This window comes from Neovison vison, chromosome 6 (assembly GCF_020171115.1).
Source record: "Neovison vison isolate M4711 chromosome 6, ASM_NN_V1, whole genome shotgun sequence".
Taxonomy (NCBI): Eukaryota; Metazoa; Chordata; class Mammalia; order Carnivora; family Mustelidae; genus Neogale; species Neogale vison.
This window is the reverse complement of record NC_058096.1, coordinates 142,813,898-142,840,552: the sequence shown is the minus strand read 5'-3', so window position 1 is coordinate 142,840,552 and position 26,655 is coordinate 142,813,898. Positions and strand designations below refer to the sequence as shown.

Here is a 26,655-nt window from a genome sequence, read left to right as displayed (position 1 = left end):
CCTTTTTGCAAGAGTTAGAAACTAGAAATGATACCACAGATTGCCCTAGTTTGTTTATACTTGCTATAAAAAACACATTTTAAAGGCAGTGTGATATAGTAGAAAAATCACAGGCTATAGTAGAAAAATCACAGGCTAGTGTGATAACATACAAAAATGCTGAGCTCGAGTTTTGTCATCTGTAACAAAAAGGGGGGCTGCCTTCCCCCTTGCTGGGCTATAGGGTTGTGTAGAAACAAATAAAGCACCAGTGTGGTATACAGAATATATGTAGACATACCCAAAATGGTAGCCACTATTATCATTAAACTTTAATGAAAGAAATGAGTACTTGAACCATGTGAAAATGAGGTACTAGAAGCCAGTCTAGAATTATGTTTCAAAACTAAAGCTAAACAACGTAATACTGAATCAAAGGAAAACCAGTTAGCATCAAAGGAAAATAAAGACAATTACTGCACAACCCTAGCCTTCAAGGAGTTTGCAATTCTTTTATGCAAAGAATCACTTACTGAGCAATGACTTTGTTCCAAGCTAAGTCTGAGCAGGGGGAATTCAAAGGAATAAAGACATAGTCAGGACTTGAAGGAACTGAGCGCTGAAATATGAAAGTCTATCATCAGAACAGAAGTGAGTGGGCAAGATCACGTGGAAGCAAGGAACAAATGGCACCCAACTCGACTTGGAGCGTCACAGAAAAAGTTTAGATACAAGGCAACCCTCAGGATGGCTCTTGAAGAAAATGAAACGTCTTGCTTGTCAAGTGACCGGCAGAGTCCGGGAGACCAGAACGAGCAGGGGATTCAGGGTGAGTATGTCTGCAGTCTGGGAGACAATGGTTTGAAAAGATTCTGCAGAATCATCTTGGGGTCATATGACACTAAGGACTACCTCCTGGACATTCTCCAGGAGGTAGCCGGGAGCTGATGGGTGGCTTTAAATAGGAGAGTTAAATGATTAAATCATACCGCTTTTATCAGAAATCACTCTAGGGATGACTTAGGCTGAAGGGTAGGGAGTAAGCAGGATAAAGGCTGATGGTCACAGGGATCCAGTGAGAGTAAGGTTACAACTGTGTAGGTGAGAAACAGAGGAACTAAACTAAAAGAAGCAAGGAACAGGAGGCGAGGAGTCAAATTAGGGCATTTCTAAAGGAAAACTCAAAGACCTGATAACCAATTAGATGTGTGGGCAGTCAAGGGCGACCCAGATTTCTAGCTTGGAGAAATGGGTGCGTGGTGATGCCAATAATGGAGCCAGAAAACATAAGAAGACAAATAGGTTTCACAGGCTAGGAAAGATTACTAGTTCATTTGGGGACATGTGAATTTTGAAGGGTTTAAGGGAGAGAGATAGTGCATTAATGGCTATGAAGGAAAACCAAAATATACCTTCTAGGGAATTTATAACCCAAGAATTATATTTGACTGTTTGAATTACTGAGAAAGCTCTTCGGTTGCTCTAGTTGCTAAATATGAACTATGTCACAGGTAAAGTTGAAGTCTCATCTTTTTTGTTTATAGGCTCTGCTAAACCAAAATGGATTTAAAACTTAATATTTAGACTATCTCAGCAAATATACATTGCCAGGGTGAACCCTACTATCTCTGCAGTGGTTGCAATTCTGTACCTTTTACTGTTGGCATTTCTCCAGTCAACTTCACTAGGGCTGAGTGCTAGCACACCCTCTATTCTTTTTCTTCTCCACAGGCACAGTTTTATAGTATAACACAGCCCTGGAGGAGAAGCGTACTCAGCAATGCGGTCAGAAATCAATCTCTCCCTTTCCTAAGAGATAAAACTTAGCTCCCTGGGCAAAGCAGACATTTGTAAGAAAATGAAGAACACATCAATCCACTGCATTCTCTGGGACCCTTGTCAAAGTGTAAAAGCATTTTTTGAAGAGAAAGAAGAAACTTCCTAGGTGTCAAGGTGGGCATTTCTCTTGCATTACACTTCAGCCTGTGGAATTTGGAAAGGTTGAGAGTTTCCAGGCACAGATGGCACCATACTCTCTTACAAAGATGTGAATCCACCACCTCCAATGGCTTACTAAGACTATGTACTCTGACTTCAAAGACATTCCATGTCCCACCTAACTGACTCCCCATTCTCCTTTTGCCTCTACCTTTTGCCATTCACGCCCTCTAAAATACTTAAAGACACCCCTCTTTAAGCTTCAATGACAATGAAACACAAATTAGCAGAGTAAACAAATATCATCTTTGCCCTTATCACATATGAGCCAATCATTCCTATCCAGAAGCCATTCATTATATACAACCCTCCCAGATCATTCACCCACAGAAATTATTCCTGTCTCGTCCAGATTTGCACAGCCTTTTGCCTGTATTTCCTGAGTATTCTTATTCCTTCCCAATCTATACTAATTTTTGCATACATTTGTCACCTTCTTTGAGAAAAGGGCAAGACTGATTTATTCCAAAGATCCTAACATAATGGCTTTGTATATAGACAGTGTTGATTAAATACTGTTGAAGAAATGACTGACTGATTACTGATGAATAAGGCAGAGATTTCATCAGGGGGACTATATCATTCTAGAAGTACATTGAGTCTAGGATATCCCAGAAACTAGTAACTCAGGATCTTCAATGTATTTCTCATGCTAGAAGAGGGTTCATGCCATGGCGTTTGGTCTACAGGTGATATTAAAAGCCAGAGCCTAGGAAAAATATATTATGAGCATAACTTCCATTTTTAACACATTAGCTATCATTTTCCTATATATAATGATGTCAAAACAAAATTATCGAGTATTTTAAAGACTACATAATACAACTTTCTTATTTGTGTATTTCACTCATCAAAAGAAATAAACATATGTCTGATAAAGACATAAATCCAATTCTTATAAATCAGACACTTTGTTCATTGCATAGAAGTTATGAAAACCACTGTGATAAATAAAGCCTTTGGAGTGTAAAAAATTCATCGACAAAGTCAAAGAATGAGAATAAATAATTCCCTCCTCCCTCTTCTTTCTTCTCTCCTCTTTCTCCCATTCCCTCTCATTATCTATACATAGGGAGCACCCTGTTAAGAGACTGGGATTAATACTCTGAAAACAATCCAACAGCTCCCACATTACTTCTAGACCAGAGAACTAAGAGTCTCTCAGGACGGCTGACTAAAATGAACAAGACTAGTTGTACTGATGTGCCATCTCCAGATGTGAAGCAAGATGGGAACCAACTTACTCCCTCCAGGAAGTTCGGCCTTATATTCACTAAGATTCCAGATGTAAACTCAGGAGGGTTTCATGCTACAGAATTTCAGAGTGTGTTTAATAAATCTACTTTTTAGAAGAACAAATGTGAGAACATCCAGTTTTGTATAATAATACAACAGTGCATAGCAACTATATAGACAGAGTTTCAAGATGACCCCCAAGATTCCCAACTGCTTGTGTATACACTTTGTCCAATCCCTTTCTCTTGCCTATAGGCAGAACAGATAATTTTAGAGATGTGATTAAGATCCATAATCAGTTGACGGTGACTTAATCAAAACAGAGATTATCCTGGATGGACCTGACTTAGGCAAACTCTTAAAAGAGAGACGCTCCTTCCTCTCTGGAAGAGGCAAACCATAGGTTGTGAAAGGGCTAATGAGAGGACATGTGGCCACAACCGGAGGGTAACTGCTGGTTGCTGAGAAAAGTCCTTGGCTGACAGCAAGACAATAGAGGCCTCAATCACAAACTGCAGGAATTAAATTCTGCTAACAACTACATGACCTTGGAAGAGGGCCTATAGCCCCAGCTAAGGACTTATTTACAGCCTTGTGAAACCCTAAGCAGAAGACCGACCTAACCCTTGCCTTGTTGTCTGGCCTACAGAAAATGTAAGATAATAAGCCACAAAGTTTGTGGTAATTTACTACAGAGAAAAAGAAAACTGAAAGGAACTATCTCCCTAAACATGAACAATAAGAATAAAAGAGACTACGACTAGCATATAAAAAAATTCTTAAAGGCTCTTTATAAACTTCTATTTGGGGAGAGATATCTCTAGAATGCTAGCTATTTCCTTGCATGTTTTCATGTAATAGCCTTTTATAGACAGACCCATACATAATGGAGCTCATTCTTTTTTACTGGCTAAATGCCTTTGCTGGTATTCTCCAAACTACAACCCAGCAAAGACTTAGGAAGATCTCCAGTGTCCCACCTTAGTCTTCTCCCTTCCCATAGTCCTGGGTTCATTACCCTTCTCTTTAAGATTGTAATATTAAGAGCTCTATGTTCCTTGATGAAAGCATGAAAGGAAAGATGGGGAAAAAAGAAGAAAGGAAAGATGAAAAGACATACCACGGCAGTTGCCCCTGTAAAGAAGTATTTCAATTTTAACAAATTTCCTTGGACCATTTTAAACAGGCTATACAGGAGTACATAAAATATATGCAAATATGAATGAGTGTCTAAGGTACTGTTATTCTGAATACTTTGACTGCCATCTCCTTGATAGAGACCACTGGGTTACAAACTTCCTTTAAATCTTAAATAAAAGGAAGATTTTAAAATCTTAAATCTTGTCTCACTAATCCCAAAGGAGAAGCACTGACCAAATCGTTGATAGGACTGGAAAATGTAACCATTTTCATACCTACATTTTCATACCTATGAAAATGTAGGCTAATATACCATTATGTTTGAAAATGGGCACTTCCCTTTGAATGCTTTATATCCTCAAAAAAAGAAAATAAAGTATTTTTCTCAAATGGTATCCCATGATGAATATTTATACTAAAAACTATTTGTTAAAAATATATGCTTATATGTTCTCTACTATACTTTATTTTGTGCTTAACACAAAAGTCTACTCAGAAAAGATTTTTTTTTAAATACGGTAAACATATTAAAAAATATGTAGGAAAAGTAAACTAGCTACAGGTCATGATGTTAACACTTAGTGTGTGAATGTGTATATCTATCTGTCTGTTTTAGATTGTTTCCAGTGAGAAATGTGGCTACATGTGAGGAGTTAAAAAAAACTCATTGGCATTACTTTTTTGTCCTAAATAAGGCATACATATTCAATGTTTGCAAGTTTCTTAGTCTCATTGCACTTCAATTAAACATAAACCAGGAGAACATATTTCAGAAGTAAATGTATTTTAGGGTAGTTTTATATAAAAAGATTTCTATTTCAATAAGTTTTTAAAAATTAAACTGGATATGAAAAAAATTCTAATTAATTGTCCACAATTATCCTTCAATCCTGACAAAGAACTCACTTCTTAAATGCTAAAAGGAATAACTATTATATAAAACAATAAATTGTCATCAGGTGATAAAATACATTAACTTCTTTTATGTTGCCTGTGATATCTCAACAAATAAATTAGGAAGATTATCTTATAAGCTTTTATTGTTGTATACTTGTTTTTTTTCCCTGAGAGAAATTTTGAATGATGTTTTAAGTTTCAATATTTTCCATTATAGTATTAAGTCAGTAAGACTAATAACATTGCATGGTGGTTAAATTAGCAAGGTGGTTTACCAGGGCTACTGTTCTTTCTCTTATTTTTTTCATCAGGAGTACCCAATATAAAATAAAATAAGAAATTAAGATGACTATATAAAGTATAATTAACAAATAAGGCAATGTACCAAATAAATATATTACATTTTGAGTATTATAACATCATTCACTTTTTATAGAGTTTTTATTTGGGCAGGTGGCAATTTGGCAAATTTAAAACTTGCAAACTCTTTTGTCTTGCACAGGAGAAAAATAAAGAGAAAGAAGGATGATCATAGGAAGAGTTTCAGGGTAGTAGTTACGCTTAAATTTTTATAAACACAGAAAAGATATCACAATAAGATAAAATACTTAGCCAGGGAAATGGTATGTCCATGATTCTAGATACAGAAAAATCTGAAGCTAAAAATTTCTTTTAAGTATTTTTTAAGTTTCAGATTATTGAAGTCATCCTGCAATTCAAAAAAGAAGTAAATGGGAAAATACAATCTTCTTTCCTAGAGTGAAGTTTTTGGGATGAGGGGTATTCATTAGATGTTGTAAACAAAACAAACAAAAAAGTCCTGCCAAAGTAAACCTTTATGTTACTCCTCCTTTTGCAATTTATTTCACTGATTTTCAGACTGATTTCATACAAAGTGGTTCCCTACAGGAATCCCCCAAACCCTGTAGAGCACAGACCAAGCATATTCTCCAACAGTTTTAGGTTTTGGTCTTTGTTTTTGGTTTCTGTTTTCTAGATGCTGGTAGGTAATAATGGTCTTCCCAAATAAGAATCTAAAATTTCTCATCTTCCATTTTATTAACATTAATACTTAGGTTTTTGTTTGTAGGTTTTTTTTTTTAAGGGAGCTATTCACTAGTACACCCATCTACATGCCCTCTGCTTATCAAATGTTACAGTGACATAAAGAGACAAAGGTATCTCATTCTGATGCTCCAAAGCCCCTCTCATGAGTAACTGATATCTAAATATATTGCCGCAATAATTCTCAGAGCTGTGCTGGGATGATTCACTACACTTTGCACTCCATTCAACTTTAAATGATGATGAGATTAGTAACTACCATTTACCAATAACCTCATTTTCAATAGATGCTTTTGGGATCCATGTTGAGAACCTTTGGGATTTAAATCTACAACTTCAAGAAGAAACATACGCATGAAACTAACCAGTTTCTAAGGTAATAATTAGTAGTACCCACATTTCCACATGCTTAAAGAAAGCAGTGGTGATTTTGTGTGCTGTTCGGGTGGTGAAGGTAATGGCAGTGGCAGGGACTATAAGTTTTATTACAATATTTTCTCTTATTGTCCAAAGAAGACACATTGTACTGCACTTCACCAATACTGTCTGACACATGTAAAATATAAAAGGGGAGAGAATGGCTAAAGCAAAAGTTAAAAACACCATAAGAATATTCACACCTTTTACCCTGAGTAGGGTGGACATCAAACATAAACATTGAAAAAATAAATAAATAAACATTGAACAAAATCAAGTAAATTCTTCACTTCCCTCCCATGTAAACTTTTCCAACTATTCATAAAGCACAAATCCCAGGACTTTCTTCCCACCATAACAGGAATGTTATATAGACTACTGGAGTAGAAATAGAATTAGATGTACTCTCTCATGTCAGCTCCATGAAATATACCATCATAGTAAAAAATAATTTTACTTGAACCACAGAAAAGCCTTTAGAATGAGTTCCTGAGTTTTGTGTAAGAGGCAGAAAAAGGAAAGCTAGCACACAGAAGCAACATAAGCTAGGAGGAAGGTGGGGATGTTCATAGTGAAACCAACCGAGAGCATTTGTTAGGGGAGAAAGTACATACTCCTGAGCCTCTTGGGAAGACCAGAGGGCCCATAGAAAGGCTTGAGCAGCCTGGGAAGAAACGGGGACCTGACCGTGGTCCTGAAAAAGAACAACTTGCAGGTGATTATGAACAATCTCCAAGCATCCACACAACACCATATCCTCGTTTTCAACTATAACTGAAACAAGCTAAACGTCCAATAATACTCGCCCTCAAAAAAAAAATGTCCAAACTTTTCATATGATCAGCCTTTATAATGCCCAGCTCTTCCCTCCCCATCAGTCTCTCCTAGGGTGTCAGGATAATGTCAGGATTGAGAGGTAGACTATTCTAGCTAAGAAGCAGGAATTAATTTTCTGACAAACTCGCAACGCTTAGAATTCTACAGAAAGCTTACACTTGGCAATCCTGATTCTAGTTTGCATTTCTTAAACTCTGGTGGGAAATCATGCCTATCCGAAAGACCTCAAGGAAGGTTGCTGCCTAGAAGCATAACATTCCAAACTCACCCTATAATCTAGGCAGCTTTGAAACTCTAGTAAGCTAAGGTGGCAATTCACTAACATGGACATTCCCACTTTCACCTCATAAAATTAATTTTTAAAAATTTCATAAGGAGATACCGAAATACGGGTCCCACACTGAACACGGCCGTCAGTCTTTCTTCAGGCTCTTTTCTAGCTCTCACAAACCCAGGAAGTCAAGGGGGCCAACTACACCAATCCAAAGTGTTGATACTACGCTGAACCTTGAGTGGGAGGAAATTTCTCCGCACAAAAGACACCTTTGCAAAAACGGAACGAATTTCACTCCGCTGGTGGAAAAAAAGAAGGTAGGGAGGGAAAGTAATTTATACGTGAGAAATCATTCTCGGAAAATACCATACAACTCGTCGAAGTGCAAGACTTACGTGTTCCGTCAAAACGGGTGGCGATGGTGTCGAGGAAGGTGTTCTGGGGCGCCAGTAATCCTTTCATAACCGGCATTTTTCCAGCGTGGTGTGAAATTCTCCATCAAAGTTTGTCCAGAAGGATGGCTCAAGAGGAAAGCGCCAAGAATGGAGAAGGGGAGCGCGCTGACGGCAGCAGAGGGGGACCTGGCGCTGTGCTGGGGCCGATCAGGGGGAGGAGGATGGAAGGAGAGGGGGAGCGCGTTCCAGCCGCCGCTGCTCTGGTTGGAGCCTCTCCGCGAGCGCTCGGCGAGCCCGCCCTGTACCTCCAGGCTCAGCCCAGCGCAGGCTCCCTCTCCAGTCCCCTCCACCTCCGCCAGCTGCCGAACCCCACCCCCCTCTCACCGTCCCTCCGCGGGCGGGAGTTCCCGCCGAGCTCAGCCTCGCCCCCCACCCCGCCCGCCCGGGAAGAGCCCGCGGTGGCCCGGGGCGCCGCGCCCTGACCTCGGGCGCTGGGGTCGTGGAGGACTGCGCTCGCTGCAGGGCGAGGCCGGGTGGCGCCGAGCCTCCCGGTTTCCAGGGGGCGCAGGGAAACGCGCGCGATTGCGACTCCCACCCCCCAGGAGCCAGTGAACAAAGACCCCTTTGTTCCCGCTCCGTCCCTCTCCCGGGGAGACCGGAGTCCCGTGGGTGTGGTACTGGAGAAGGGGAGGAGACAGGTTGAAGCAGGTACCCGGCCTCAGTCGGGAGCTTGGGAGGGGGCAGTCCCCCCACGTGGTGTCCGAGAGCGCTGAGGCCGCTGGACGCCCCAGGGGTGGTGGCCCTCTTCCGGCACACCTGACACTGCCAGTGCCCCAGTCTGGAACAGGGTAGCTTCGAGTTAGTTGCGCGGCCCCTTCCTAGTCACCCAGGTCTTTCAGCTTGAAAACTAGTGCAAAGCGCCCGGGTTTTTCCACCTCTCCTTCCTGGGCTCAAAAAGAGGTGTTTCGGCCCCTAACTCCAGATTGCCATTCGTCTTCCCAAGCCATTCTAAAGTAAAAGAAAATAATAGAGTTTTTTTTGTTTTGTTTTGTTTTAATAGACAATGGATGGCTTCTCACTCTCCGGCGAAATGAAAATAAAACATTCCTAGAAAAGTTTTGTTTTTATTGGTTTGTGAAATACAATGTAAGTAAAACCAGTCAGCCTTGTTAAAAAAAAAGAAAGAAAGAAAGAAAGAAAACCAGCTTCACCACCAATTAGCCTAGCCCGCCTCCTTTCCACCACCCAACAACCCCACACTCCTGCGCAACGGCGAGGCTTCCTCTGAGACTGGAACCTCCGGGTGGAAAGCCTGGCCGCGTCCCTAGAACGACAGGTGTCATGGAAAACGAAAGTGGTCTCTCCCTGCCCTTCTACCCTCTGCTCACGCGAGGACTCCCAGTCTGCCAACATTCTACCAAAAAAAGCCTGGCCCAAGCCTGGGGCGCAGCCCTGCGGGACGTGGAGGAGGACACCCGCGCTGGGATTCTACAGAAAACCGTGCAAGGGAACGAGATGTGGAAGCAAAGTTGAGAGCCTTGGGGTAGAAAAACAAACGTAAGCCCAGGTGCTGGCGCACCCGGAAGGAAAGGAGGGGGGAAGCGAACAGGTGTGTGAGCCTCGGCGAGGGGTAGCTGGAGTCCCCGCCGCCTGGGAGCTCTGGCGTGCCGGGAGCCCAGAGCGCTCGCCTCCCACTCCTGTTGGTAGCCAGACAGGGGGGAGGGGGTAAGGGGAGGGGTTCCTTGTTTGAATTCTCCCGGCTCCTGGGGCGAAGGGGGTACCCTGAGGGTTTCGTCACGGCTGCCCAGGGCTCCGGGAGGGCGGGGGTGTAGAGCGGGAGGGAAGCATCCCCCTCTCCCCGCCCCCAATCCCTCTTTCTTCGTGATGCACTTCCTGCGGCCGAGGATTCCCTTTGTGTTGAAATTCAAGAAGATCCGGCCGCCGCGTGCAGCTAGCCGGGCTGGGGGCGCGGGGCAGAGGAGGGGATTCCTGAGTGGGCGGCGCGGGGCAGCAGACCCGGAGGTCCGGCGTTTGGCTCGGGGCCTCCCGCCCAGCTGCACTCCTCACCGGCCCACTCGGCCGCTCCCTCCCTCCCCCCAGTCCTTCCGTCCGGGGCCAGCTGTGCTGTGCGGAAACCGAGCTCACGTGGGCGGTGTCCCCCACGCGGCGCGCCGAGACTACTGCGGGCGGCTCTCTGGGCTCTCTCTCGGCCAAAGTGGGGAGAGAAAGCAGAGGGAGCCCCTGCTTCTGTTTGGGCGGTGCATTGCGTCCTAGAAAACCCAGACTCCTGCTGTTGCTGTAAATGCCTAGAACCGCCTCCCATCTAGTGGCTTCAAGTTCAGCATGAAATACATTAGGTGTAAACCAGGATTCGGTTCATAAAATTTGCACTGTAGGGCTATGTGTGTCTGTGTAAAAACTGTTGTCTTGTGGGCTTGATGTACGTTGCCAAATGCATGAAATCACTTGCAAGAAAAAAGCAAGGCTTCAGAATGGCAACCCCAAAAGAAAGCCTAGATTTTATGGCAAAAGAAGCCTAGCATTTATCACTCACTGTCTTAGTCGCTTCTCCAGTACAAACTATGTGTGGGGGACTTTGCTAAACACAACAATCCTGCCCTAAAATATCCAAGCCTGAGATCCTATTGAATTCAACTGGTCAAAGATGGCTTTGACCACCTCGTACAAACTTATATCCCCACCAGGAAGTGGTCTTTCTTTCCTTTTTTTTTTTTTTTTTTTTTAATCTTTTATTTATTCATTTGAGAATGAGAGAGACCCTGAGTACACGGGTGGAGAGGTATGGAGGGATAAGGTGAAGCAGACTCCCCATTAAGCAGGAAGCTGGACCAGGGGCTCCTCTGGATGCCAAGATTCTCGATCATGACCTGAGCCAGAGGAAGACACCAAGGGAACTGGAAGGAGTTTTTTCTTGACTGTCATCACCACTCTGGTCTTGGGATCCAGGCCTTCTCTGAGTGAGTATCCAAAGAGGTAGGAATTAGGAGCTACCAGTTTCTTAAGGCCTGGTCCGGAAACTGCCAGAACTAAAGCAGGCACAGAATCCAGATTTGAGGGGAGGGAATAGAGGTCCATGTGTTAAAATCTCTACATCATTGTGAGTATTTTAGTTTTGAAGGAGGTTGCCTTATAATGGTATTCCAAAATTTGATTTAAAAATCTAATTTCACCTATCCTAAATATGTCCATAAGAGTTTAGGGTTTGGGGGTACAAGATCTGGGCTCAAGTCAATAATTCTTTATAGGGAAAATGTTAAGACACGGGTATAAAAATATACATTGAAATTTCTTGAGAACTATAGCCATGTATAAATGGCAACTGTTACTATTTTCTTTCATGTTTATTCTCTCCTGGTGTAGGTCATGGAGAAGGTGTGACCACTAGTTGACCCAGGAGCTAGCCTCTCATCTTCCTCTACCCTTGTAAAGTTCTTTCTGCCTACCTTTCCCGCCAACTAGAGCTGTTTTCAAGGATACAGACTTGAGAGAGCAAGCTTTTAATCTAAGCCACGGCTAAGGCCTCTGTAAACTTCTAAGATTCTGGTGCTTATATGCCAACATCTACTGAAGACAATCCTCGTATGTAAATTCCCTTCCTTGCTAAACCCACCACTTACTAAGCTGGAATGGCCTGCCTTTTTCTTCGGTCTCTCCTTGCCATCTGCATACAGGACCCATTCAAGATTTTACCTGGGGAACTCCTGAGGTTTCAAACCAACATCTCAACATTTCGTGCTGTCTTTTCAGTCTGGATAAGATTGAAAAGGGGCTTCAGAAATCACCCACCCACCCCCATATCCGTTTGATGGTTTTAGATCTTCTTCTTGTCCATTTCATAATTACAGCTTTCATTCAATACTGTAGCACAAACAAATGCTTCATTTTCATAGATGTTCGTGTATTTGACTGTAGGCTTTGAAAACATTGTTAAACTTTTCCTGGCAACAAGAATTTTAGCCCTCAGAAGAAGCAGCTATTTTAATGTATAGGCTGGTTAAAAAAGAGTGTGTACTCAGAAGGATTGTGTTTTAGTTTTGTCTCTAGCACTTATCCCCTTTGCTACTTTGTTACTATTTTGGGCAAGTCATTTAGTCTTTGTGACATAACACTTCCTAATCCATAAAACTGGGATAAAATTTCCCTACCTTCTTCATTGAGTAGAAGAAAATATTTGTGAAAAATCTCTGAAACCTATAATGCATGGCATATGATAATAAGGGATTATTACAATAATCTATTTATCTTTTTTTGTTGTTGTTTTCTAACACCTAATTCAAAGTTCTTTATACACAATAAATATCATTGACTGTTACAATGTACGGTCTTATTAACTCAGAGCACATTCATGTATTAACAACCCATTACAACCTATGGCTTCTGAGTTTTCCTTCTAAATATAAGTGACTCTAGAAGCTCAGAAGGAAAATCAAGTTCATTCCTTTCTTTTACTAATTGATCCTGAGTTGTCCTGCTGTGAGGTCCAACTAAACTGGATTCTAGTGGTACAGTTACTGACTCTTGTTCCCAAAATACACTTAATGTGTATACAACCTGGAATATTCTGGCAAAAACCTCCAAAGTCATGATTACAGTCAGGATAATCTAGATTATGCTTCAATAAAAACGTAAACTCTCAGTGGCTCGTTAAAGCAATGTTATCTCTTGCTCACTCTACATTTCCTACATGACCCAGTAAGTACCTCTGCTTGTTACTAGGGTCCAGATTGATGGAAGCTCTGCCCAAAATGTGTTTTCCTTGATAAGAAAAAGATGATCTGACAGAATATATGCTGTGTTTTAAAACTTCCGCCCACAACTTAATGGTTAAAATGAGTCACATGACTATCTGAATTTGAAAAGGGTGGTAAAATACAATTTGTTTTGTGCCCAGACTTAATTTATAAAGGTGACAACAGAGAGGTCAATGCCATTGAAAGAGAAGTCCAGTGTTACTTAAAATTCCCCTAGAAATGAGAGACATGACTCATTAGGCAGAGCCACAGAGGAAACGCCAGATTTTGGTCAGGAAACAGAAGCAGGAGTGAGAGGAGCGCTTAAACCACAGCCTTTACTGGGGTCTCTGTGGGAAAGGCAAACCAGGCAGAGTTTAAGACTGGCTGGTTTGAATAGTTGTGGTGGGCTTTAGGCTGCAAGGGTGGTCTGTAGCTGCCGGGCACCTGGCCCTGTGGTGATTTTAGGGCAGGGGAAATATTAGTTTGAGGTGAGAGATTTAGATAAGCTCATTGATCAATTATGCAGATGGTCTTCCTCACCTGTAAGAGGGAGAACTTTGGAAGCACCATGCGAACCCTCATGTACAAAAGAGAAACAATACTAATACACTACCTTGGACTTTATGAAAATTAAATGAGTTAACAATATAAAACATATAGAATGGTATCTAAATTATAGTAAGGGTCTATAGTAATAATATAGGATATTATTATTATTTTAGGCTGTCCTGTACAGACTCTCTCCTTGGAAACTTAGGTCACTACAAATGACCTTCAGCAGTAATTGGATAGCTGATTCCTAGAGGCGAAGGGTTTCCACTAATACCTTCCTCAACTCTTAGTAAATTTTCACAGTAGTCAAGTCACACAGCCAGACCACTTTGACATTCAGTGAATGTGAGCCTCTTCGGGAGGGTAGACAGTGAAAACTGGGGCAAATATTTGCTTTATTTATTTATTAAATCTAACTATCTTTCCCTTACCTTGGAGATCTTTTGTCACAGGAAACTTAACATTATGTCCTTTAGTGCCTACCAAAGTTTTCAATATTCTGCTCAGGCCTCTTGCAAAACGCTGCTGCCCCAATTTCATCAGACTTTCATGGTAAACACCCTCCATTTCAATCCTCTCTCATCCGTCAGTGATTTTATTTTTTTTAAGCTTTTATTTATTTATTTGACAGAAAGAGAGAGAGCACACAATTACGGGGAGTGACAGGCAGAGGCAGACTCCCTGCTGAGTGGGGGAGCTGGACTGGGAGCTTGATCCCAGGACTGTAGGATCATGACCTAACCTAAGGCAGGCACTTAGGTGCCCCCTGCCAGTGATTTTATAACTTCATTCATCCAACCATCTTTCCTTTTCTCCCAGAAGATGAAGTGTTCTCTGTAAAACAATCACAAACCCCCCATAATTTTTCAGAGCTGACTTCCAGAACCGTGTTCCATTTGTCAAGCCCTTCTCTCCTATACATTTATTTCTCTACTAGTTTATTCTCTTAACCTATAAATATTCCAGATTCCCTGATCCTAGTAAATACTTTTTCTTGATCTATGTAATCTTTCACATTTCCTTCACATGCAAATTTCCTAAAAATTAACCTATAATTACCATGACTACTTTCTTACCTCCTCATTTTTTCATCAACCCTTTATAGTCTGGATTTTTCTTCAGCCATTCTGCCAAGATGTCTCTTACTGAAGTCATTGATGACTAAACTAATTTGTCTAGTTGTCTAAACTAATGCACATTTTCAGCCCACATATGCCTGATTTTTACCCCCTGCATTTGACTCTACCAGTTAATTCTTTCTGAGAACTCTCTACTCCATAAATTCCTAAGACAGCAAATTTTCTTGTCTTGGAAAAAAAGATCCTTACCTGTTGAAGGTTTAATTTTCATTAAAAAATCTTTTCCTTCAACTTGTCTTCACATTCCAGTATTATTCAAGAATTCATAAACTTGATTACTAAAGCCTTTCATCTCCATTACTGTCTTATATGAAATATCTCTTCTATAAGAATACTTTTCAAATATTTATAAGAAGCCAAGGCCTCTCCTCTAGGTTTCTCACAATATTCAACAATGAACTTTATATTACACTTTGAATATTTTTCGCACACAAATTTTTGTATCCATCATTATGTAAGGCCCCAGGGAGACATCCTCCTCCTTTTTGGTTTTGTTTGTTTGTTTGTTTGTTTTAATATTTTATTTATTTATTTATTTATTTGAGAAAGAAAGAGAGAGCAGGGGTGAGGGAGAGGAACAGAGGGAGAAGGACAAGCAGATGCTATGCTGAGTGCAGAGCCTGACACAGGACTCCATCCCAAGATCCTGAGGTCATGACCTGAGCCAAAATCAAGAGTCAGACGCTCAACCAACTGAGCAACCCAGGCATCCCCTTTCTTGTATCTTAGTCCCGATATCCATCAAATATTCACACCCTTTTTTTATCTCCTAACTATATATATCTAACTATTTATATCCTAAAGAATCTCTACTTTTTCCATCTAATCCATGTCCTAGTTTGGGTCTTTTCCATGTCTTGTGTGAACTTCTGCTCCCAAGCATGAGCTCCCAAGTGGTTTCCTTACCTAAAGTTTTATCTACCTCAAAGTCATTCTTGACATTCCAGCCAGCATGAGCTCATTAAAAGGTAAATCCATCCTGTCACTCCGCTCTGCTCCTGCTCCTCACGCTGCCTAGAGGGTAAAATCAAACGGGTCTATGTTCTGAGCTCAGCTTATCCCTTCATGATGCATTTCTCATCATACTCAAATTTTTTGTTCAAGGAAAACAAAATTCCTAGAAGTTCCCAAAACATGCAGTGCTCTTCAAGAGACTGTGACTTTGATCATACTATCCTCACTTCCTGGAAAGCACTTTTTAAACCTCCTTAGCATGACTAACACACATACCCACGTTCTACTCCCGCCTATTTTGGATGCCCCTTAAAACGGAGCCATTTTGCTTTCACAACAGCTGTTGTATATCAGTTGTATATAATCTGACCTAGTTTTACTTCTGTGCTTTTAAGTAAGTTACTTCTCTTTTCTGAATCTCATGGGAATTATAATAACATATATTTCACAGAACAATTGTGAGGGGTAAATGAGAAAAGACAAAGAAATTGACTAGGGCAATGACCACCATTTACTCATCATTGTATTTCCAGTGACTAAAATGGTTTCTGGCACAGTGCAGACATGGAAATATTTGCTGAAAGAATAAATGTTAGTTATCACATTTATCTCAATCATTTCACCCACGTGCTACTTTCTGTTTATTAGTTTATCTCTCTCTATCTCTTGCACCACCACCAAAGCTTGTACCACCAAGCTTTTAAAGGTTTATTATCTTGGGGTGCCTGGGTGGCTCAGGCATTAAGCCCCTGCCTTAGGCTCAGGTCATGATCTCAGGGTCCTGGGATTGATCCCTGCATCAGGCTCCGTGCTCCACAGGAAGCCTGCTTCTCCCTCTTTCACTCTCCGTGCTTCCATTCCCTCTCTCACTGCATCTCTCTCTGTCAAATAAATTAAAAAAAAAAAAAAAGGTTTATTACCTTAAGAAAACTTTCTTATCCAATCTCCTATTTAAAGTATCTGGCATCAGATGCATTTAAAAATGTCTGATGAATGAAGAATGAATCAAGTTATTCTACAGCAGGTCTTCCTCTACAGCAAGTGCCAAGACTGACTTCACCACTCCTTTGTTAAATTCCCTTTGCTATCCAAACTCTTGTTGGATTGATCATTTATAGGCAGAAAATGAAGGGAGGAGTTTGTATATGATCTAAACTTCTCTGATCAAATTATTGATCAGGTACTTTCTTTTTTTTTTTTTAATTTTTTGAAAAAAAAAGTTTATTCTTAGAACAGTTAATTTATAACAACCAAAAGTTCAGGTACTTTCTAATGTATATAAGGATAATGTATCTTCTTTAAATCATAGAATTTCAAGCTGTAGAATCTTTCTTCTATAACCTCTCAGAGTGAGTCCAAGGCAAGTTCTCATGACTCTGTCCTGCACTGGAGCCTCCATCTCTCCAAGACAACCATACTTTTATTTTTTTAAGATTTTTTATTTATTTATTTGACAGACAGAGATCACATAGAGACAGGCAGAGAGAGAGGAAGGGAAGCAGGCTCCCTGCCGAGCAGAGAGCCTGATGCAGGTCTCGATCCCAGGACCCCACGACCTGAGCCGAAGGCAGAGGCTTTAACCCACTGAGCCACCCAGGTACCCCAACAACCGTATTTTTAAAAAGAGGGGCTCCAGTTGTTGGATGTTTGTTAAGCTGAATGGACTATTCATATTAACAGATAGGTGACTATTTGTGAAAAGTGAGGCGATATAATTTCTGCTTAACAAAATATACTTATTAGTAACCTCTTCCTACATCTTAAACTATTTCAAGGCAGTTCACTATTAAGACATACACAGAAAGTTAGTTCAAATGATGTACATAATATGAGTTGTGGGATTATAAGAACTTTTATTGCTTCCTTATAGTTTGACATATTTTCCAGATTTTCCCTAATGAATATGTAATACTCTATAATGAAATCAAAAATACACCTGGAAAAATCAGAAATTATATAAAGGAGGGGTGCCTGGATGGCTTAGTCAGTTAAGTATCCATCTCTTGATCTCAGCAAAGGTCTTGATCTCAGGGTCATGAAACCCTGAAGAGAAAAAAGAAATTGTATAAAGGAAAGAGCAATTTATTATACAAGAAGTGTGATTTACTCATCTGAGCATTAAACTAAGCTCTGAGTTAAGTAGAGGCCAAAAGAGGGCTTGGTGAATATATAAGCATCTCAGTCATTTGGGTGAGATCAAAATCTTCCCTGGTGCTAAATTCCAAGAAGAAACTGTCACTTTGTTTTATTGAAATAACAAGATATCGGGCATCAGAAACTCATGTTCCACTACAGGCTCATTCTCAACTAATTTTGAGACTTTGAACGAATCATTTAATATCTCTGGGATTCACACAGAGAGAGAAGGAAGAGTAGTTTCTGATCTCCAAGGTTCCTTCCAGTTTTAATATAATGTGATCCATGTTTAGAGAAAATCTTTCAAAATAAGATTGGGGGTCATGTCTTTACAACTGAAAATTGAGCCCCCGCAACAATCCTTGTGGCCCCTGAGAACTTGGAAGAAAAACTGTATCCGTTTGCTCACATACAAAGACAATGCAGAGTCTTGCCTAATGCATTAAAGATGAAAAGAGTGACTCTTACACCCTCCTTCCCTTTCCTAGATTCTATCCTGGTTTCTGTTTTTAGACTTTCACACAAGGAAAAAATATATATATAAAGTCAGTCTTTTTCAAGTCTCCTGCTGCTCTTTTGTATGTATTTAAACCCAATGTTTTAGCAAAAGATGAGAATAGATGCTCAGTGCTGATGTAAATGGCAATGCCGTCATCACTCAGCTAATGGAAAACAGAAATAAAAGGGTAGAGAGGGGGAAGGGAAGGGCCGAACAGTTCCAAGTGCTGATGAAGTAGATGTTTAAAAGTTTTAAATTCTTTGTAGTCAGACATCATGCTGTTTATCGCTTGTTTAATCTCATAGTGCTGGCTCAGTGATCTCTTTCTTTTCTGAATTGTAGTAGCACTATCCAAATTCTGTTATTTGGTTATGTTTTATGAAATACCAAGACAAGTCTTCTTTAACTATCTTCTTTTTAGAAAATTTAGTTTTGTTACCTTTCAATATCTGCCTGTCTTGGGTTTTCTACTAGATCAGAGACATCTTAGGTACCAGGGTTGTATTTTAGATGCTCTGTGTCCTTCATGGTGCCTAGCTTGAACTTTGCTCTTTGTAGATTTTCCATATAGATGTATGTGTCCTCCAAACAGAGTAGGCTATTGGCACAATGTAGGTTGGTTTAAAGGACTTAACTATGATCTCCATATTGTCAACTTCTTCATTCCACTACTTCATTCAAAATCCTTGGGGCATCTGGGTGGCTCAGTGGGTTAAACCTCTGCCTTCGGCTCAGGTCATGGTCTCAGGGACCTGGGGTCAAAACCCATGTTGGGCTCTCTGCTCAGCTTCCCCCGCTTTCTCTGCCTGCCTCTCTGCCTGTTTGTGATCTCTGTCTGTCAAATAAATAAATAAAATCTTAAAAAAAAAAAATCCTTGAACTGCAGATTCACCTCAACGACATTTTTTTTTTTCTTTCCCCACCTCTGCGTCTACTTTTCCATCCTTCTTTCTAGCTATCATTTTCTCCCAGACTCAGCTCAAAATTCACTTTCTCTGGAAGACTTTTCTACTCTGGCCATCACTTTTTTTTTTTTTTTTTTAGAATTTTATTTATTTTTTGTCAGAGAGAGAAAGGGCACAGGTTGGCAGAGTGGCAGGCAGAGGGAGAGAGAGAAGCTAGCTCCCTGCTGAGCAAGGAGCCCGATACAGAACTTGATCCCAAGACCTTGGGATCATGACCTGAGCTGAAGGCAGACACTCTTTAACTGACTGAGCCACCCAGATGTCCCCTGGCCATCACTTTAACCTTCAAGATTCAGTTTTTCCTTTGCTGCTTCCCTGCTTTGAAATGTTTCTAATGTAATTCCATTCTAGAAACTTTGCTCCTAAATAGTCTGTAAGGAATGGTGTTGAGTAACTTTTTTCATATTGTGAAATATGCAATAACTAGCACGTTATAGTAGCTCAATAAATGCTAATTCCTTCCCCTTGTTGCTGCCTTAAAATTGCACAGTAAAACTTATTTTAAAAATTACACTGCTGAAGTCATTTCTGTTGGTGATCTTGGCACTTAGGGATTATTGCCATTCTACTGTGTTCACTAATTCAAAGTGGAGTGCAGTAAAGTGACAAGAAATTCACTACAATTTTGAATCATCAGATGGCAAAACTAGAGACCACAGAGACATTGACTCTAGTAGAGGGAGAGTGGTGCACTAAGACAGGCTATGACTTTTCCAAGGTCAAACAGTCAATTCAAGAGAGAACCCTTAAAACCAAATTGTCTCAGCAGTGTACCCTTGTGACTTTTCTTTATGTCTCTGCTTTTCCTGGATTGATATTTTTTCAAACTATGAAGGATTATTAAGGTGTGTGCTTCTTGACGCTCACTCCCCAGATGTGACCATGGAAGATTAATTTCTTCCTTTTCTCTTTTTCTTCTGATAAAATATTTTCTTCTAATAAAATATTCATGGTAGTTCATCTTTTGTAAATCACCTTTAAAGCTTCTCAACCTGAAGTGTTTGTGCCCCTGATGGATCACGGCATGTGGTGAAGTTACTTCTAAAGCCACGGGATAAACAAGGCCCATCTTCCAGAAACTTTATTTTCATATTAAAGTGCAGCTATATATTTCCTTTTTAATAAAGGGATTTTTTTTTTAAATTTCGATGTTGTGGCCACTACTTCAGGCTATTCTTCTTGGAATATGAATTCAGGCTGTCTTGAGGTTAGCAGATATCAAGACAAAAAGTTGACAGAATGTAAGACTACGTAGTAAGTTGCAAAACTGTACAGTGTCAGTTTATAGAACTGTTTCTTAGGTAACTTGTGTTTCAGCTTTAACTTTCTGTCAGTCTCATTCCTTGGGTTCCCTACCATTTAGCAAAGTACTGAACACAATACCCATTATCACCCAAAAAATGTAGAATATATACTGAGGATGACAAATAGTTATTGAGACCATTTGTAGAGGTAAACGAGACATCAGACCGCACCAAGAGATATGAAGACCCAACAACGCCATAGCAGGGACCACAGGAGGTGAGAAGGTACAACACTTTGAGAATATTTTAAATTCTAAGATATATTAGGAAGAAACAATTCCAGACTACCTCGAGGAATAATTTCATTTTAAATTGCTGACATGAGAGAAAATAGATGGAAAGTTGTATAAAGCCTCTTATGCACATGGAATTTTATAAGAACAACCATTCACAGTTCAGTAACTTTTACCTTAATTGATCATTTTATTACACAGTTACATGATATTCTATGCTGCCTTCTTTTATTTTTTCTTACAGAGACCTGCATAAAAAATCCCTCTTTATAACATTAAAGAAAAAATTATATTTAAGATTTAATTAAAAGGAAAAAGATAAAAAATGAAAAACTACAGTTTCTGAAATAATGAAGTCATTAGAATTTTAAATCTTTACATTTGTGGGTTTTATTTTCTTTCACAAAAAAAAATGTCAATACTTTCAACATTGCAAGGTAAAGATTATAGAAAAATTGTTCCCTGAGAACAAAAATTATCAGTGTCTTAAAGACTCCAATCTGCAGTTAACTTTTCACTTCTTTCTTTTAGGTGATGATTTCACATGGCAGTCACAATCTCTTTTGGAAGGTGGGAGGTTAGATCTGGAGCAAGCAAGCATAAAAAATTGTTTGTTGGACATGCAAAGATACATTTGAGTGGGGTAAGCCCCCAATGGCTTATTCCTCTCATTAAAAATACATCAAGATCAATATCACAGCTGTGCTTAAAGCACAAAATGATTCAAAATAAAAGCCATTCACAGAGTGATTCAGGTACTATAAAGACTGATTGCCCCAATGAAGAATGGGTGAGTCAATGAATGAATGAATGAATGGAGTCAAATACTCCTGGATCAAATGGCAGGTGTCTTGGCTCAGTGTGCTATTTCTGTACAGTGGGGTGCAGAAGTGTGGACCTTTTTGAATTTTGGAAATAAAGAGTATTTTTATCGATCAACAAACCCACACTGCAGCTCCTTTATATTAAGTTCGAATTTCGAGAGTTAAACACTCCCCTGGATAGCATTTTGTAAGCTTACTCATTCTTCACTGCCAAAGGCAACAAAGCGGGAACATCTAACAATTTTAATTGCTATTAAATGCTTATTTAAGCACATGTGGAAAAATTTCAGGGAAAATAGCTAAAATCACCTCTTATTCCACACTGAGTGCAGAGATCACTTAAAAATAAAATCTTTTTAAAAAATCGCCTCTTATTCTCTCTTCTTTTTTAAGAATTAGATACTTTGAGTGTTCTACTTTCTTTTGAAAAATGTGTAGCATATTCCTTTATTCAGAGGATGAATAGTCCGTAATCATGTTGATTGCATTTAGGAAGGAGTTAGGAATTATAAACTAGATAGTCAAATTTTAATAATTAAATTAAAAATTTATCGCTCCCATTTACAAAATTTCAAGTTCTATTTTATTGCTTCCTGAAATATAATTTAAACAAACCAAAAAATTGGAGGTTTTCTGTAGGTTATAAATTTACGAAACCTAAAAGCATACCTTTACTTAGCAGTTGGGCTCTTTTACATTCTCATAAAACTGGCTAACAAAAGTTTAAATACACATGTTTCAAAAAGTAAATGGAGGGGAAAAGGGCATTCTACACATGGTAGTATAATTGATAAAGTAGTGGACTTGGAATAAGGAGACTCAAATTCTAATATTGAAAAGTTATGACACATAAATCATATTATAAATACTTGGAATCTTTGTCACCTAATAAAGAAACTTAGTATAGACAATATAGCTCAGGTTTCTGTGGAAATCTCCCAAAAGGCCAACGGCATTGTGATAGGTCTCAAGTAGTTCTCAGACTATCATACTTAGAGTTCTTTGTGGGATGATTTTAGATTGTACCAAGATGACGTTATGTTATTTCAATAATTATCTATTACAAAAATACATATTTAAAAACATTTCCCATTTCTACAGTGCTTAAAATATTGTTTAATGTTTATGTTCTTGAAATATTTAAGTTTTAAAAGAGATTATATAAAATATTAAATATATAATACTACAGCTGATGATAAAATAAACAGACTTTTAAATGATGGAAGAAGCCTGGTTATGGGAAAACAAATGCTACCTAGGCTATGCAAGCATCCGTTTAAGAAATACGAAATGACATTTTTTTGAGATTGCTTCCAGTTTTTAAATCATACAGGCCTTTAATAAAAAAGAACCATCTTAGCTTCTTACTAGATGGTAAAAACAAACAAACAAAAAACAGCCCAAAGAAGACCACCACACAGCAAGTATGCTGAATATACATTTCTTTATATCTTGGGAAATTCCTCTCAGTACTTACCCAGAACACCTCCAAAGAGATTACTGGATCAATTCCATACAGTATTGCTGCAAGGACAGACATATAAACCAAAGAAACAAAGTAAAGACTATAGAAATAAACCTTAATATATAGGGTTAACTGAATTTCAATAAAAGTACCAAAGCATTTCCATCAGGAAAATAAAGTCGTTTTAAACTAATAATGCTGAAACAACTGGATCCCCATTTAAGGGGGAAAAAAAAATCAGTCTTGACCTTTAATTCACACTATACACAAAAATTAATACAAAGGGCACCATGGCCCTAGCCAGAAAAGCTAAATCTACAACATTTCTAGAAGACAACAAAGAAGAAAATATCTGTTCACTTGAAGTAAAAAGAATTCTTAGGTTACAAAAAGCATCAAAAAATGATAAAATACCATTACAGCCCAGCATGATGACTAAATTAAAGAAGAAAAATAAAAGATGGACAATACCACATGGTGGCAAAAAGTAGGGTAAATGAAAGTCTCATACATGGTAGTCAGGATGGGTGAGCACTTTGGAAGCTGGTTTTGCAGTAAAGCTCAAGTTAAGCATATACTTAGTATATGATATTTAAGCATATACTTACTATATGATACCTCCATTCCACTCCTGGGTGGACCATCTAGGGATGGATATAATATATCCTTGTATATCCAAAAATATAAAATCCCTGTATATCCAATAGAAATAAAGGATATGACCCTGTAAATTCTTATACAGGAATGTTCATGGCAGCTGTAATCAGAATTCCAAACTGGAAGCAACCCAAAGTTCACCAGCAGGTGAAAAAGTATATCCATATAACACTACTCAGCAATAAAGAAGAATAACCTATGGCTACGTGTGACAACACAGAAATATCTCAAAAATTTGTCACAGAGTAATGTGGCCAGAAACAAGCGTATACTAGTAATACTAGTATACTAGTACAGTAGTAGTAGAATACTAGTAATACTATACAGTATTACTAGTCCATTTATGAAAAATTCTAAAATAGGCAAAATTCATCAGTAGCAACAGAAAGCAGATCAATGGTTGTCTAAGGCCAGGGATAGAAGGGACTGACTATAAAAGAAAGGAATTTCTGAGGTAATGGAAATATTTGATAATCTTCAGTAGGATGTTAGTTACACATGCATATACATTTGTTAAAGCTCATTGATGTACATGCTTAACATAGCTGCATTTTGATATCAACTTTGATAAAGTTGATTTTTAAAAACTAAAATCAGAATAATGTCTGCTTATGAGGGAGGACTGACAAAATGCACACAAGAGAATTTCCTGGAATGATCAAATATTTTACATCTCTGTTGGGGTGGTGGTCAATCTCTTGTATACATTTGTTCAAACTTATTAAACTATAATTTTAAAATCTATTCATTTTATGTAATGTGAATTATTTTTCAATTAAATGAAAACAATTACTTCAGAAATAACATGCAATTGTACAGTAAAAAGAGTATTTTTAGTTCTCCCAAATTGGCAAAGATAGATAATATATGTATATATCATGTATGTATGCATGTATATCAGGGCTAATAAAAGTTTGGCAAGATAGAAGTTAGTATATTGATGATGGGAATGCAAATTAGTTTATTTCTGAAATAAATTTGCTAATATTCATATCTTCTGAATATATATACCCTTTGGTCAAATAATTGTACTCTTTGGAAACTATACTAATGAAACACTCAGAAGTCCAAAGATTTATGTACAAATATACTCATTTCCTATAATTTAGCTGCAAAATTGGAAAGAAACCTGAATGCCCCAGAAGCAGTATATAATTATATAAATTACAACACATCTGTGTGGTTGACTGAATAGCTATTAAGTGATGTTTGCAGATGATTTTGAATAGTATGGGAAAATACTATATTAAATATTTAGCAAATGAACAGATATCAAATAATATTAAAATACTATGGTTATAATGTAAACTATGAATGTGAAAATTTAAGGGAAAAATGTAAATGTTTAAGGGGAAAAGTGTTACTGGGAGGCAGGATTTTGATATTTTCTTTGCAGTTTTCAGCTTAATTTTCACAAATTACAACTATTTTGTGAGAAAATTAGAATTAAAATTATGACATAATTTTAAATATTATTCTTGTTAATATTTCCAAATATAAATGTTTATGGTATCAGTAAGGTGAATGGTGTAAATATATGTCCTATAAGGTTATAAATTATGCTTAATGTCTTAGACATAAAAATATAAAACATGAATATATTTCTCTGAATATAAAGTATTGTAATGTTTTTATCAGTTTGGAACATATCCTTTTAACTTTTTCTCCTTCCATGCTATAACTTCTGAAAAATAATTTCTATTGTTTTTTTTCTTTTTCTTTTGGGAGGGGCAGAAATAGCCTGCAAAAAATGGATTTTTATCTTTCAATATAGTATTCGATACTTACAATACATAGTGACAGAGACATTTAATACTCACCAAATACCCGTATGTTTCCTCATGATTCCCAGCTCCCTTTCACTGGACTTGACCATGTGATAAGTCTTGACTATGTTACGCTATTGCTTTTTGTTTCCTGTCTACAGTAAATTGGAATTCTCCTAAGTTTGAAAGTGGAAGTTCTTTTTTTTTTTTTTTTAAGATTTTATTTATTTATTTTATTTTTTTTTTTTTAAGATTTTATTTATTTATTTGATAGAGAGAAATCACAAGTAGGCGGAGAGGCAGGCAGAGAGAGAGAGAGAGGGAAGCAGGCTCCCCGCTGAGCAGAGAGCCCGACGCGGGACTCGATCCCAGGACTCTGAGATCATGACCCGAGCCGAAGGCAGCGGCTTAACCCACTGAGCCACCCAGGCGCCCAAGACCCAGAGATCACAAGTAGGCAGAAAGGCAGGCAGGGAGTGGGGCGGGTGGGGGGTAGGGGAAGCAAGCTCCCTGCTGAGCAGAGAGCCTGATATGGGGCTGGATCCCAGGACCCTGAGATCATGACCCGAGCTGAAAGCAGAGGCTTAACCTACTGATCCACCCAGGCGTCTGGAAAGTGGAAGTTCTTAACAGACACCTACTAACCAAGGGAGTTGCCAATGAGCAACAGAATATATACTTGTGAAAGATGCATTTTTGTTATGTTAAGCCACTGGGGCTTTGGGATTTATTACTTCTGTTTCAACTGTTATACTTACCAGTACAAATATTGGTACTAGAATTGAGGGTTGCCATAGAAATAAAAAAAGAAAAACAAAGCACCTAAATGTCTGGCATTAGCTTAATAATTTGGGCAGTAGAAAGTGAGAGGGGAAAAGTACACTGGGGCGCCTGGGTGACTCAGTCGGTTTAACGTCTGACTCTCGATTTCAGCTCAGGTCATGATTTCAGGCTCATGAGATCGACCCCTGTATTGGACTCTCCACTGAGCGTGGATCTGCTTAAGATTCTCTCCCTCTCTCTCTGCCCTTCCACACCAACCCCCTTCTCTTTCTGTCTCAAAAAAAAAAAAAAAGAAAAAGAAAAAGTATACGGAAGCTGGAAAGATGGATCCATATTATCCTGTGGCAGAACACTTGGTAAAATTGGCAAGTATGAGGTGAATGAGA

General features: G+C 38.9%; 1 protein-coding gene across 1 annotated transcript in view; it reads right to left on the bottom strand.

The window, feature by feature from the left end:
• Positions 1–8,460, bottom strand: part of KCNH8 (potassium voltage-gated channel subfamily H member 8) — a 385,054-nt gene extending 376,594 nt beyond the window's left edge. The window contains exon 1 of the mRNA XM_044252531.1: positions 8,239–8,460. Coding sequence (XP_044108466.1) covers positions 8,239–8,314 — 76 coding nt within the window. The 5' untranslated portion in view covers positions 8,315–8,460. The remainder of the gene's footprint in view (positions 1–8,238) is intronic.
• Between the last annotated feature and the right edge of the window lie 18,195 nt (positions 8,461–26,655).